Source organism: Alligator sinensis, unplaced genomic scaffold, assembly GCF_000455745.1.
Source record: "Alligator sinensis unplaced genomic scaffold, ASM45574v1 scaffold52_1, whole genome shotgun sequence".
Taxonomy (NCBI): domain Eukaryota; kingdom Metazoa; phylum Chordata; order Crocodylia; family Alligatoridae; genus Alligator; species Alligator sinensis.
Window position 1 is genome coordinate 1576431 of NW_005842152.1, and position 13646 is coordinate 1590076.

The following is a 13646-nucleotide window of genomic DNA, read 5'->3' on the forward strand; positions in this document are numbered from 1 at the left end:
TCTACATTATTTTTTACTATATTCTAGTGTGCTCCTAATCATAAATAAGTCCAGAGTCCAATTTCTGTATCTGTGCATAACTTTTTCCTGTTAGTTGAAGTCAACAATATTCATAAAAAAATAGGTGCCCTCTATCAACTCCTACAGCACTTACTCCCTGCTTTTAGTTGCCAGCCCCAAGAGATTTTCCAGTGTAAATTGAAAGAGCCACCAGATGGGCTCACAGGCATGAAGAATGTAGCTGATGATGTTCATACTGAAAGTGATGTCAAGAAGCAATCTAGTGCCATGAAGTCAGGAAAGAAATATTAGGCGGCATGCAGCGGAAGCTGAGGAAAACTAAACGTTCCTCCTACAGTGGATATATTCTGGCTTCTGACTGATTTTGGCTAGACCTCAAGAAACCAAAGCCAATGAGGATATGCTCAGATCAAAGGTTGTGAAGTAATTTCTGTAATTTATAGGGATGGCCAAATATCTTTCCAGGTTCTGTGAACCTTTGAGATGAGAAACAGACCATGGTGCAGCATAGTAGCAGTCAGAGACCCATTAGGAAAGGAAAAGTAAAGAAAGTACAAGCTTTGAAAAAATAAAAAAGCATAAGCAAGGCACCAGTCTTTAAAAGCCCCAGTCTGGTGGAACAACTACAGCTACTGTGTCAAGCCTCCAAAGGGGACAGTGGAGGAGCACTGATACAAATACAAACTGATGTAAAGTCAATAGCATTTTCTGCAAAGCCCTGGAACACACAAATGGGAGATATGCTCAGACAAGATCAAAGTTACTGGCTGTACTCTTCTCAAAGGAATAATTCCATCAGTTTCTCTTTGGATACCAGTTGACTGTGGAGTCTGATTATATGCCGTTGTGAAGGAATCACTGTTACATACTGAGGGGAGCATGTCTTCCCAAGTACAATGCACATGAAATAGGAAAAAGAATCCAGCAACGTGCTACAATACTATCACTTCTCTGTTGAGAAGTTATATTAATCAGGCACAAATACCCATATTAGCATTTTGGCCAAAAACCTGGAGGCTAGAACACCTTCTATGGAATCAAAACACCTGCAGATCTAAGCCCCAGTCAGCTTGAACACACATATCCTACCTCCTCAAGGAGTGCTCCAATCCCCATGGTCAAAATTAGGATCATATAGGCCCTGGGCTAGGCAGAAACTGGCCTACAAGTCAGAAAGGAATGAAAAGCCATGGGTCCGTTCTCACAGAATAGGATTTTGAGATAATGTACAATGTGTGTCACTTAGATGCCTGAAGGTAGAAGTGCACCTTCCCCATATCTAGAATGAGATTATATTAATTTAACCAATGAGACAACGTTATTGCTGATAAACAGTGCTTTAAAGTGCCCCTATACAGTTCAGATGTTCATAAAGGAAATGATCTAAGGTCAAATATGCTGTTTTTAAAATATAGGAATCTGATAAACTTTGAGATAATATCCAAGGACAAAGTGGATAAGTGAGTTACTGCACGTTGCAACAAAGAATGAAATATTAATATATAATAGTACTAGTTTACCACATCAGTGGTAAACTTGACCACTTGAGTCAGTGGTGATCTTGACACCACTGACTCTTACAATGTCAGTGCTTAGAGCCAGATCCTGCAGTCTTCCTTCCCAGAATTCATGTTAACATCAAATGGAATATTCTCTGTGTGACGACAGAGTAAAATCAGCAGGATTTGATCCTTGAAGTAAAATATTTGAAGCCCTGAGAAGTACTTTGAAACTTTATACTTCTAAGTCTGATATGTGCTCATTCAGACTATTCATTCAGACTTCACTATATGTTCTATGGGTTTCATATCAGAAGAAAAACGTGATATAATAAGGTCCTTGTAATACCTCAGAAAGTATGTTTTACCTCCTAATGTGTATCATACAAAGATTAAAAAGTGGCATTATCGTCTGCAAAATCACCTGCTATTTCCTGGAAACAGTAATTTGCTGGACCTGTCCTTGTCACTGGCATAAGTATAATGCTTTTAATAATCTCCTATTCCCTAAATGATGTGTTTGCATCAAAAAGATGGATATGCTATAGTTGGCAGAATTTTTTAAGACCTGATCATTTTTATCCTGTTCTTTTGGTGCCATCTAGAGGTTTTATTCTATTCCTGTAAACCAGGGAAGAAGGTGTTATATTATTTTTCTAAAGTTTCTTTTTCAAAAACAGTCTCTCTGTTAACACCACTCAGGGTACTATTATCCAAGAATCTCTGTCTCCGTATGTGAGCAGATTAATGTAGTGAGTGAGCTTTTAGCTCAATGGGATATAAGCAAGCCTTATGAGGTGGGAAAAGATTTACACGAAAGGCAAATACAGACACAAAAGAAATCTTTTCTCTATAAAAAAACACCTGTAAATTGGCCTTTGGAGGAATTTTCATAGAACTTTTTTTTTGAGCAGATAAACAGTGTACATATCAGAAATGATTCAAAGGAAGCAGGTGCTCAGAGGACAGGCAGCCTAGCCAGCCTTGCAGTACTCTGCCAACCTGCCAGACACAGTAGCAACTTCAGGCCCATCAGCACAACTGGCTGACATGTTATTGGCCTCCTGTGACAAGCCAACTATGCTCCATTTCATGCTATGACTGCCCAGAAAAGCACAACATGAAACTCAGACAACGTGAAACTCACCAGTGTGACAGGAAATCATTTGAATAGAAGCATTTTTTTTAGAAGCAAGAGCTAGCAGTCTACAATGGGGCCCTGGAACAGTGTAAATAAGAGGAGAGATGCTCAGCCTGTGTAAATGGGTAACCCTTCATTGACTTCAGTGGAGCAATAGTAATTTAGACGAGCTGAGTCTGGTAAATATCTGCCTTTGCCTCGCCGCTTCCCAAAGTGTTCTTTAATTGAACTAACCTGGAAACTAAGTCCATGAAAAATATGCATAATTGCCAAAATATCTAATCATGATTTCAATCTGATTTGAGCACTAAACCCATCTATCCATCCCTTTTACATCCAGGGATTACTAAACGCAAGTTTATTTTAAAATTGCAGCCTCCTTTAAAGTAGTGCTCACCAGTCTCATTTCTTAACAACTGGTAACAAAGTTTTAAAATGAAATCTCTGTGTACAAGGGAGACAGCGTATACAAATCCTTTGCCTTCTCAATATAATATCACAGTGAATGATAATTTCAGTACTTCAGCAGAGGATTAACTGTCATAATAAATTCTTTCCCTCTGCTTGAAAGGAAGTAACTGAAGCTTGCTTAAATAAAAAGGCCAGCTAAAGGTAAAACTGAGATGAAGCTAACCTTGTCTGCTGTGCCCAAGGATACCTCTGAAATCTGCCATAACATACAATAATTTGATAGTCTCAGCTAAATTTAACCTGTGTACTGAAGAAGGAGATAAGAATAATATTAAATTCTTGCTGATACTCACTTTGTATGCTATTGAGACTAGCTCTGATGTTTTGTGAACCTGCTACAGTAAGATTTAGAAAACCTCTGAGGTATTAAATACAAAATTGGAATAGTAAGGAAAAATCAACTTAGTTTACTTTACTAAAAGGTTTGGTTTAACCTATGCATGATGTCAGATTCAAATTAAATGTCTTGATTCTTCTTGTGGTAGGTGTTTGGTGAAAAATCCTTATTTTGCTTTTTTAAAATAAGAAATCCTTATTTTTTTAAATTCATAACGTCCCAGTAAGGTTATCTCCTACTTTTTTACATTATCATAGCATTCTTCTCCAGTCAGCCCACCTATTCAATAGACATGATAGTTCTATGAGACAGATCCTCAAAAAATAGTAATTTGTGTTGATTGTCTAGCTTCTATTTTTCTTCCATTTAAAATGTCACCTCTCTAGTTAATACTCCTAAAATTACACTGAAGTTTATTAAATGGACATAGTAAAATAATCACTTTTTCATTAAATGGATATTAATAGGGGCAGATCAAGGTGGGGTGCACTAGTGAAGTTGTATCCCCGTTTGATTCCTGCTCTAGCCAACTTTGAAAACCAACTGTCTGGGAGGGGCGGAAGCATTTCTATTCAGGCAGTGTTGAGAGAGTCTATTGACTTCATAGCTCATTATCATCTCTCTGATTCTTGCCAATCTCTCTCTAATCCACAGGTGTTAACAACGGTCCATCCTTTTTAATGGTCTTGATGTACCACTATTCAACCTATCCTTTCTTCTTCAATGTTACTGCCAATTAGCCATTCCTGGTCATCTCTCTCTCATATTTCACCGCCTTGCAGACTGTTTTTTATTCTAGCTAAAAGCTTTAACTCGTTTGTAGTAATATTGACTCAGATGACTGATAATGAAGTACTGGAGGTACTGTCAAGTGCGCAAGTAGGCTAGATTTTGTTTTGTGAATCTGAATAAGAAATATATATTTAACTATAATGACTACAAATTCATTGATTCATAGGGCTGGATGGCACCTTGAAGATCATCAAGTCCAGGCCCCTGCCCCAGGGGCAGGAAGTCAGCTAGGGTCAAAGGATCCCAGCAAGACAAACATCCAAACATTTCTTGACAGAGTCCAGAGTAGGTGCCTGCACTACTTCTGGAGAGAGTCTATTCCAGGCCTTGGGGGCTCAGATAGTAAAGAAGTTTTTCCTTAGGTCCAGTCTAAAATGGTCACAGAGGAGTTTATGACCATTGGTCCTTGTTATCCCTTGGGACACTCTGGTGAACTGATGTCCCCCCAGATCCTGAAGTATACCCCTTATGTATTTATAGGCAGCCACCAGGTCCCCCCTGAGCCTGCGCTTTTCCAGGCTGAAGAGTCCCATGGCTCTCAGCCTGTCTTCATAAGGCCTATTCTCTTGCCCTCTGATTATGTGCGTGGCTTTCCTCTGGACTGTCTCAAGCTTCTTGTCATCCTTCTTGAATTGTGGAGCCCAGAATTGGATCAAGCTGAAGCCTCACCAAGGCTGAGTACAGTGGGAGGATGACATCCTGGGATTTACTTGAGAAGCATCTATGGATGCAAGCCAGAGTTTTGTTTGCTTTACCAGCTGCAATATTACATTGGTGGCTCATGTTCATCTTGTGGTCATTCATGACCCGCAAGTCTCTTTCAGTTGTGGTGCTAGTAAGCGTAGCACTGCCAAGCCTATAAGCATGCTGTGGGTTTTTTTTCCCGAGGTGGAGTACCTTGCATTTTTTGGTATTGAATGTCATCAGGTTTATATCCACCCACTTACTAAGCTTATCCAAGTCAGCCTGGATCACTAGCCTACCCTCAGGTGTGGACACTATGCCCCAAAGTTTAGTGTCATTGGCAAACTTGGCCAGTGCACTTCTGACACCAATGTCCACATTGTAGATAAAGATGCTGAAGAGAACCGGTCCAAGGACAGAGCCTTGGGGGACACCACTGGTCACGGAGCACCATAGTGATTCACATCCATCAACTACTACTCTCTGGGTCTGACCTCAGAGCAAATTTGCCAGCCATCAGACTGTGGTGTAACCGGGGACCCATTTGGCTAATTTTTGAATAAGGAGATCATGGGACACCAAATCAAAGGCTTTTTTAAAATCCAGATATATGATGTTAATCTCTTCTCCTTTGTCCAGGTGATAGGTCACCTGGTCATAGAAGGAGATGAAATTGGTCTGGCAAGACCTACCTGCAACAAACCCAGGCTGGCTGTCCCTCAGGAGGTTGCCATCAGTCAGCTTATCAAGAAGGGTCTCTTTGATAATTTTGTCCAGAATCTTACCAGGGATTGAGGTCAAGCTGATTGGCCTGTAATTTCCAGGATCTGCTTTCTGCCCTTTCTTGAAGATGGGTACCACATTGGCCTTCTTCCAGTCTTCAGGTATTTCACCTGAGCACCATGAAATTTTTAGTATTTTTGCCAATGGTTGGGCTATGACACCTGCCAGCTCCTTGAGTACAACTCCAAATCCTAGATCAGCCTAGGGTGTAATCTGTCAGTACCAGCTGACTTGAAGATGTCCAACCTCTCAAGGTGTTCCTTTACAAGGTCTGCACCAATGCTGGGTATAGATACGCCCTCACCCTGGCGGTCCCGTGTCATGCTAGGCAGGGCAGTCCCTTTGGCCTGATGAAAAACTGATGCAAAGTACCCATTAAGCAGGTTGGCTTTTTCAAAGGTGTCAGTTATAAGTTGTCCCATTTGGTTCATCAGGGTCCAGTGTTACCCTTGCTTTTTTTCTGACTCCCTACATATCTGAAAAAGGACTTTTTATTCTCCTTGATATGTGAAGCCAGATGGAGTTCGGTTGCAGCCTTGGCTTTCCTGGTCCACTACCAGTGCTGAATACACCTCCTTGATGGTGATTCCAGCCATCCATCCTTTATAAGTCTCTCTTTTTAGGCATAGGAAGTCCTCAAGTTCCCTGCTGAGCCAAGGGGGTTGCTACGCCCTTTTGCTACCCTTCCTCCATGATGGGATGGACAACTTTGTGCTGTCAGGATCGCTCCCTTGAGGAGCAACCACTCCTCTTGGACTCCTCTTTCTGTCGAGTCATGGTCCTTTACGGCCTCGACAATGAGCTTCCTGAGCTCATCAAAGTCAGCTTTCCTAAAGTTGAGGACTTCTGCATTGCTGACTGACTTGCCAGCTTTGCGATGGATAGGAAAGGTGATCAGCTCATGGTCACTATCACCCAGCTTTCCACTGATTCTTAGGTCACTGACCAGATCATCCCCTTTGGCCAGTACCAGGTCCAGCAACCCTTTACCTCTTGTCTGCCCATAGACTTCTTCAGTCAGGTAGAGCTCATCCACGCATATGAGGAAGCTTTGCAACCGATCGAATTTGGCCGAGTGCTCTTCCCATGAGATGTCTGGGTAGTTAAAGTCTCCCATGACAACCACGCACTGAAAGCATGCAGCCTCAGCCAGTTCCCTGGTGAATTCCTGTTCTAGTTCTTGTTTCTGGTTAGGAGGTCTGTAGTAGACTCCTACCATGATGTCCCCTGTGCCATGTTTCCCATGTATTTTAACCCAGACAGACTCCAGTCATCTTCCCTGGGTACCAATGTCAATTTGCAGGGATGTGTAGCTTTCCTTGACATAGAGAGCTACACCCCCACCCCTTTTATCATCTGCATGATCTCTCCTGTACAGGGTATAGCCATCAATACCTGTGGCCCAGTCATAGATGGAGTCCCACCAAGTCTCCATTATCCCTATGAGATCATAGTCTTTCTTGCTTAGCAGGAGGACCAATTCCTACTGTTTGTTGCCCAAGGTCCTGGCATTGGTGTACAGATACATAAATGTCCCATTGGAAACCCTAAGCTTCCTTGCACTCCCAGGCAGACACCGTTCCAGGGCTGGGATAGGTGTGGATTCCCTTGGGTGCCCTAACCTGCTGGAATAATGCCATTATATCATTTGACTATTTTAACTATTTTTACCTAGTTTGCTCTGTTTTTTAACCTTACTGTGTTATCTAGCAAATTACTGTACCCTCCAATAGTTATATTTCTTTTTGCTTTGATCTTAAACTGAATAATATATCACTAGCTCCTAACATATTGGTAACACTTCTAGCTTCTCTTTAACTGGAAAAAAGTATGTCATGTGATATGTGATGATGCACCACATGATTTAAATGCCCCTCTTCAAAATCCTAGATCAGCCTATGGATATTAAAATCTATTCCATTACCAGTACATCTAATGCTTTTTTTAAAGTGGCTTCATAGATTACATAGATTTCATAGATTTTAGGATCAAAAGGAACCTATTAGATCATCAAGTCTGACCCCCTGTGCTGGGCAGGAAAGATTGCTGGGGTCAAATGACCCCAGCCAGGTGTTTGTCCAATCTCCTTTTAAATACCTCCAAGGAAGGGGACAACACCACCTCCCTTGGAAGCATATTCCATATTTTGGCAACCCTCACTGTACAGAATTTTTTCCTGATGTCCAATCTAAATATGCTCTCCTCCAGTTAGAGGCTGTTGTTTCTAGTTACCCCAATGGGCACCCTGGTAAACATTGTATCCCCTATTTCCTGCTGTCCCTCCCCCCTGCCCCCCCATGAGTTTGTGGACGGCCACAAGATCACCTCTCAACCTTCTCTTGTGGAGGCTGAGGAGATTCAGGTCCCTCAATCAATTGTTGTACAGTTTTTCCTGTGGACCTTTAACCAGACAGGTGGCCCTCCTCTGAACCTTTTCCAGGTTATCTACATCCTTCCTGAAGTACGGTGCCCAAAACTGGATGCAGTACTCCAGCTGTGGCCTGACCAATGCCACATAGAGGGGAAATATCACCTCCCTAGACCTGTTTGTGATCCACCTACTTATGCAAGAAGAGTGTGGTTAGCTTTACTTATTACTTCATCACATTGGTGACTCATGTACATTTTGAAGTTGACTATGAGATCCCTTTCCGCTGTTGAGCTACTTAGAATGGTACCGCCCAGGCTTCTTACAGTTGATAATGGTTTCAAGGATACATTCTTTTTTGTGAAGTTACCTCTTACTTCCCTAATAGAAACCACTGAAAATTAGCCAGGCTTAAGAGAGAATTTAGGGTTTTTCCTTTTAACTACAGACAGGTCAGAATAATACAGTAACATCATTTAGCAGTCAGTCTGCTGCCAATGTTATGCTGCTCTCATGAGGAAAGGAAGCAAGGGTTTGCTGATAGCCTTTGTAACCTCCTTGGATTTCTAATGCCGTGGGTTGCATATATGGCAACATATACAGACCATATTAACAGTCAGATTGCTTTGCATACAGTTGGATGACATTTTTTCATTGAATAGTAAATTCAATGACAAATATAGTTGCCTAGAACTTCTTCAAAATTCAGACTGTATTTGCCAAATGGTTTTGACTGAAAATAAAAAAATGGTGTCACAACACTGCAAGAAAATGAATCCTTTCAACCCAACAGCTAGTACAGTCCTACAGACCCAGGTTCCATTCCCCTCCTCTGCCTGAGGAGAAGTGGACACACATCTCCCACTTCTTGGCTAAATATCCAATCAACAGGATTGGATATATAGGACCATATTTGACTAGTGGCCCACCCTGCCTCAGCTGAGCAACTGAAGAGTGAGTGGGGAGTGTCATGTGAGGAGTGAAACAGTCCTATTTTCAGAGTCCCATTTTAAACAGCAGTTTTGGGGGTCCCACTGAAAATGAGACAAAAGCATTCACTTGACGAAACTGAGAGGATGCCTGCGACAGGTATTTAAAATGACTTGGCAACAAGGGAATTTATGGTCGTCTTAGCTATAAAGTACTCTGAGATACTCTCCCTCTTTCCCTTCTGTTGGGATTCATTGCAACCAAAAGACAGCAAGAATGACTCTTTTGCTTGGTAATTAGAGACTGAGTCCCCAGTTGTACACACAGGAAGCCATGCTAGGAACATGATCTAAGTAAGTTGGGGTAGGGGAAGGGCAAGTGGAATCAGGGGGGATACCAGGTCTCAGGATTGGGGGAGGAGGGGTGTTGGCAAGATCAGAGGAGCAGCTAGAGGGACAATGTTGGGTCAGAGGGGATGTTGTCTGTCAGGGGTTGGGGGTCAGAGGACTAAAAATAGCCCAGCCAGAGTGGGGGAAGTAGGAAAAGCACAGTTCCTGGGTTGGTATGAGCAGCTGGCAGCTGGGCTTTCCCAGGGCCAAGGCTGTGCTCCAAAGGATTAGGCATGGGTTAGCCTGACTTATGTAGTGCATCTCCTCAGGTGAACTAAATTAGATCAGACGGCCATTTTTTTGCCCAATCTCAACTCCCAAAACATATATACAGTTTGGCACGTAAATCAACCTAACACTAGTTAGGTGGTTTTAAGTGTAACGTCTTCACATACACTCAGAAAGTCTGCTATGGCTCCCTGATTTGGAGCCATGAACCCAACATGACTTAGAGAAAATACTCAAATGGTGTCATTTCCAGATCCTCCCCTAGCAGTAAAGAACGTATATGATGGAGTTTCATTTCTTTCTGATACCCATTCTCCAACCTCTATTGTCTTCCTTTCCCAGTACTTACCCTACTTTTTGGGTGAAAAGAAAACCACTCATTCTGAAACCTAGATGAGATGCAGTTTCATCCGCCAAGACCTACCTGCCAATAAAAGACTTCCTTGCTGGATATTTGTGCACAAAGCATAACTTTTTGCACCATTGGAGGAGATAAAGGGGCTGTAATTGTGCAAAGAATCTCCCCCTAAAGCCCAATCCTGTAAACTTTCAAACAGATATTGAGCTCCTGAGCTTAAGCACAAAAATAGTCTCACTTTTCATAGTAAGCACGTTTAAGTGTTTGTAAAATTGAAATCTAATATAATGTTTCTGCTCCTAGAGAAGTCAAAGAGAAGTTTGCTGCTCATTTTAGGCAAAAGAGAATCAAACCCAGTTCAATGAGTATTTTGTGGTACCAGCTGGGTTTGTATCTAGACTCATACCATAAAAAACAAAATTAATGTTATAAGTGACACAAAGTGACTGTGATTAACCATAATTTGTGTTCTTTATTGAAAGTTGATTGTCTGCATGCTAAAAGCTGTGAAATTGTGCAATAAGCCATAATTAAACAATGAAGGAGAGTAAACAACTAGTTAAGTGTGATTTGGTGCAGTGAGATGCACAAGGTGACTTTTACATTTTTATTAGCACAAAGCAAGAAAAACAAAATATAACCATGTAACTTCTGTTTTAATGAGTCCACTGTGATCTTTTGTAAACCTCTACCAAAGAGCAGCTTGCACTATGGAAAAACAATGCTAATACTAAATATGGACTATAGAGGCCCTGCGTGATTGCCTTAGTCACATATGTAGTGCTTCAAAGTCAAGGACACTGCATGTGTGAGTATCAGGCAGGATTCAGCTCTGAATACACAGGTAACTGCAGTGTGCTACTTGTATGATAGTTTAATTCCCAGCATAGGGCTTTTTGTTTTGTTTTGTTTTGTTTTGTTTTGTTTTTTGGGGGGCGTTATTTTTTTTTACTGTAGCTTTATAGAAACTGCCATCACACATTAAACCCTGATGGCAGGTATTTAGTGTTTTGCTATTTGCAAGTTATGCCATACCACATTTTTTATCCTGTAAAATACAATTGTAATGTCACTGCATTGTATGCAGTGCTGCAGCACAACTACATTTCTAATGCACACTTTAAAAAGCTCAATGTTTGTTTGGATATTGCCAATTGTTTATGTGCAACAATACTACAACTATAGCTCATCTCTATTGTTTTATTTGTCAGATTTATGGTTCTTGAGCTTTACTTTGTGCTGGATTTTCCAGCTTTCGAGGTTTTTATTCCTTTCTAAGCATCTGGTCTAGGATGGCGGTATTGGTCTTGGTTTGGCCTGGGAAGGTTTAATCTCAGGCAGTTCTTCCCCATGTCCATACACACTTACAGTGACATCTACTGTTTCTCCACCATATTTATTCTTGACATGGATGCTATATTTGCCTGAATCCTCTGAGGACACTCCCTTGATCGTGAAGCTGGCAAACTTTCCTTGCTCCAGTGAAACTACTAAATGGTCATTAAGTTCAAGTTGCTTGTCATTCTTAAACCAGACCACTTCAGGATCAGGATTTCCAAACACAGAGCAGGTTAGATTCAGAGTCTAAAGAAAAGAAAAATCACATTAGACATTAGTCAATGTAAGCCTTTTTTTTTTGGTCATAAAGTTGTCAGGATGCTTTTCATAGTTTCATAGTTATTAGGGGCTAGAAGAGACCTTACAGGTCATTGGGTCCAGTGCCCCCCCCCCCCCCCCCCCCCCCCCGGACTTTCCAATAAATCTTCAACTTTGCTAATTAATGTGAACCAAAAATTTAGATGTGTGAGGACTGAAAATACAGATACATGAAGGATTTGCCTAAGGATTCTTCCTTCAGATTCAGCCTTTCCTCCATCTTACAGATGACTCTGATGCAACAATAGCCCAAAGGTAATAGTGGCTGAAGATGGCAAGTTGAATGATCATTGCAGTCATGCTGGCAGCACACTCCTGACAAGCCATCAGTCTAACATACTGTTCAGACATACCAGCCCAGCCTCTGGCTTCTTTACTTTTCATTCCATCCAGGAAGAGCACACACCAACTGCTGAAACTTCCTGAGCCTGACGAAGGGTTTTTGAACCTGAAAGCTTGCTTAATAACTGTTTTCCAAATATTTGGGTTGGTTTAATAAAAGATATCAGATTTACCCAAGGAACCTTGTCTGCCGTTCAGACAATGATACATTTAAAAGCATCCTTGAAGTTTCTCCATACACAGCGGGGAAGAGTATTGCCTAAACCAATTCAGACCTAGACCTCCTACAAAGCTTTTTTGAGAAATTTAAGATGTTATTATGAAAGCAATCAATACTATAGTCTCTCCAGGTTTCTATGCTCTAATGGTCAAACAATGACATTTTAAGGAGAATAAAAAATACATGTCTATATCTTTGTTTTTTAAACTAGTATGTGTATGTGTTTGTATGTGCATATAAATAAGCAAATTTAGATTATTCTGGTTTGATAAAATACATTAGTCACCTGCAAAATCACTTCACATTGTCCTTTAAGAAATGTTAGTAAAGCCTTGTTATTTATGTACACATATATGCGCATAAATATCATTATATTAAGATAAAATTCAATCCTATTGTACTTATGTTTATAACTTTATTTTGCCTAACTTTATATCACCTTGTGTCTGCCTTTATCTTGCTTTGGTGCCTTATCATTTTATCTTGGAAACGTTTAGGAAAAAATCATGGATTTACAATTTCTCTTCCCATGATTGATTTCATTTCTCTCTGATCTGAGAAGGTACAAATATCTTCTTCATAGATATGCATGCTGTAAATAATCTATTAAGTGTTCCTTGCAGGATCAGGCCTCCGTGGAACTTTGTGTTCCTTAACTCTCATCTAATAGAATTTTCTTAATGGAGGGTCACATTTTTCAAGATTTGATTTTGTTCAAGCAAATTTCAACTTGCACACACCAAGCATGTGACAGAGTACTCAAAAGAGCTTGCCTATGTCTAGTACTACATTGACTCATGAACTGAGCCTAGGCAAAGACAGATTTTTACCACAGGCAGTGTTGGCTGCTGGAATTTATTTTTAGCTTCTGGAGAGGAAATAGCACTAGATTTTATTTTAGGATGGAAAGGCAGCTGATCTTCTGGAGTAAAAGGAAGGCCCAGGAAGTAATAGGAAGGCCCAGGGAGGAATAGGACCCCTGCTAAATGGGCAGAAACAATTGGTGGCGGACAGGGGGGACAAGACTGAACTCCTCAACGAGTTCTTTGCCTCAGTGTTCCTTAGTGAGGGGCAGGACAAGTCTCTCACTGGGGTTGTAGAGAGGCAGCAGCAAGGCGCCAGACTTCCATGTGTAGACCCTGAGATGGTGCAGAGTCACTGGGAGGAACTGGATGCCTTTAAGTCGGCAGGCCCGGATCAGCTCCATCCAAGGGTGCTGAAGGCACTGGCCGACATCATTGCAGAGCCACTGGCGGGAATATTCGAATGCTCGTGGCGCACGGGCCAAGTCCCGGAGGACTGGAAAAGGGCCAAAGTGGTCCCCATTTTCAAGAAGGGGAGGAAGGAGGACCCGGGCAACTATAGGCCAGTCAGTCTCACCTCCATCCTTGGCAAAGTCTTTGAAAAAATTATCAAGGCTCACATTT

The 13646-nt window shown here is 41.3% G+C and overlaps 1 protein-coding gene across 4 annotated transcripts in view; it reads right to left on the reverse strand.

Moving 5' to 3' along the window:
* MYOM2 (myomesin 2) overlaps window positions 1-13646 on the reverse strand; it is a 155277-nt gene that overhangs the window by 22998 nt on the left and 118633 nt on the right. For 3 of the 4 annotated variants that reach the window (XM_025206341.1, XM_025206340.1, XM_025206342.1), the window contains one exon: window positions 11370-11585. In XM_025206341.1, coding sequence (XP_025062126.1) covers window positions 11370-11585 — 216 coding nt within the window. Of the gene's footprint in view, window positions 1-10453; window positions 11586-13646 lie in introns of those variants that run through there. The other variant, XM_006025526.2, reaches the window with a different exon arrangement.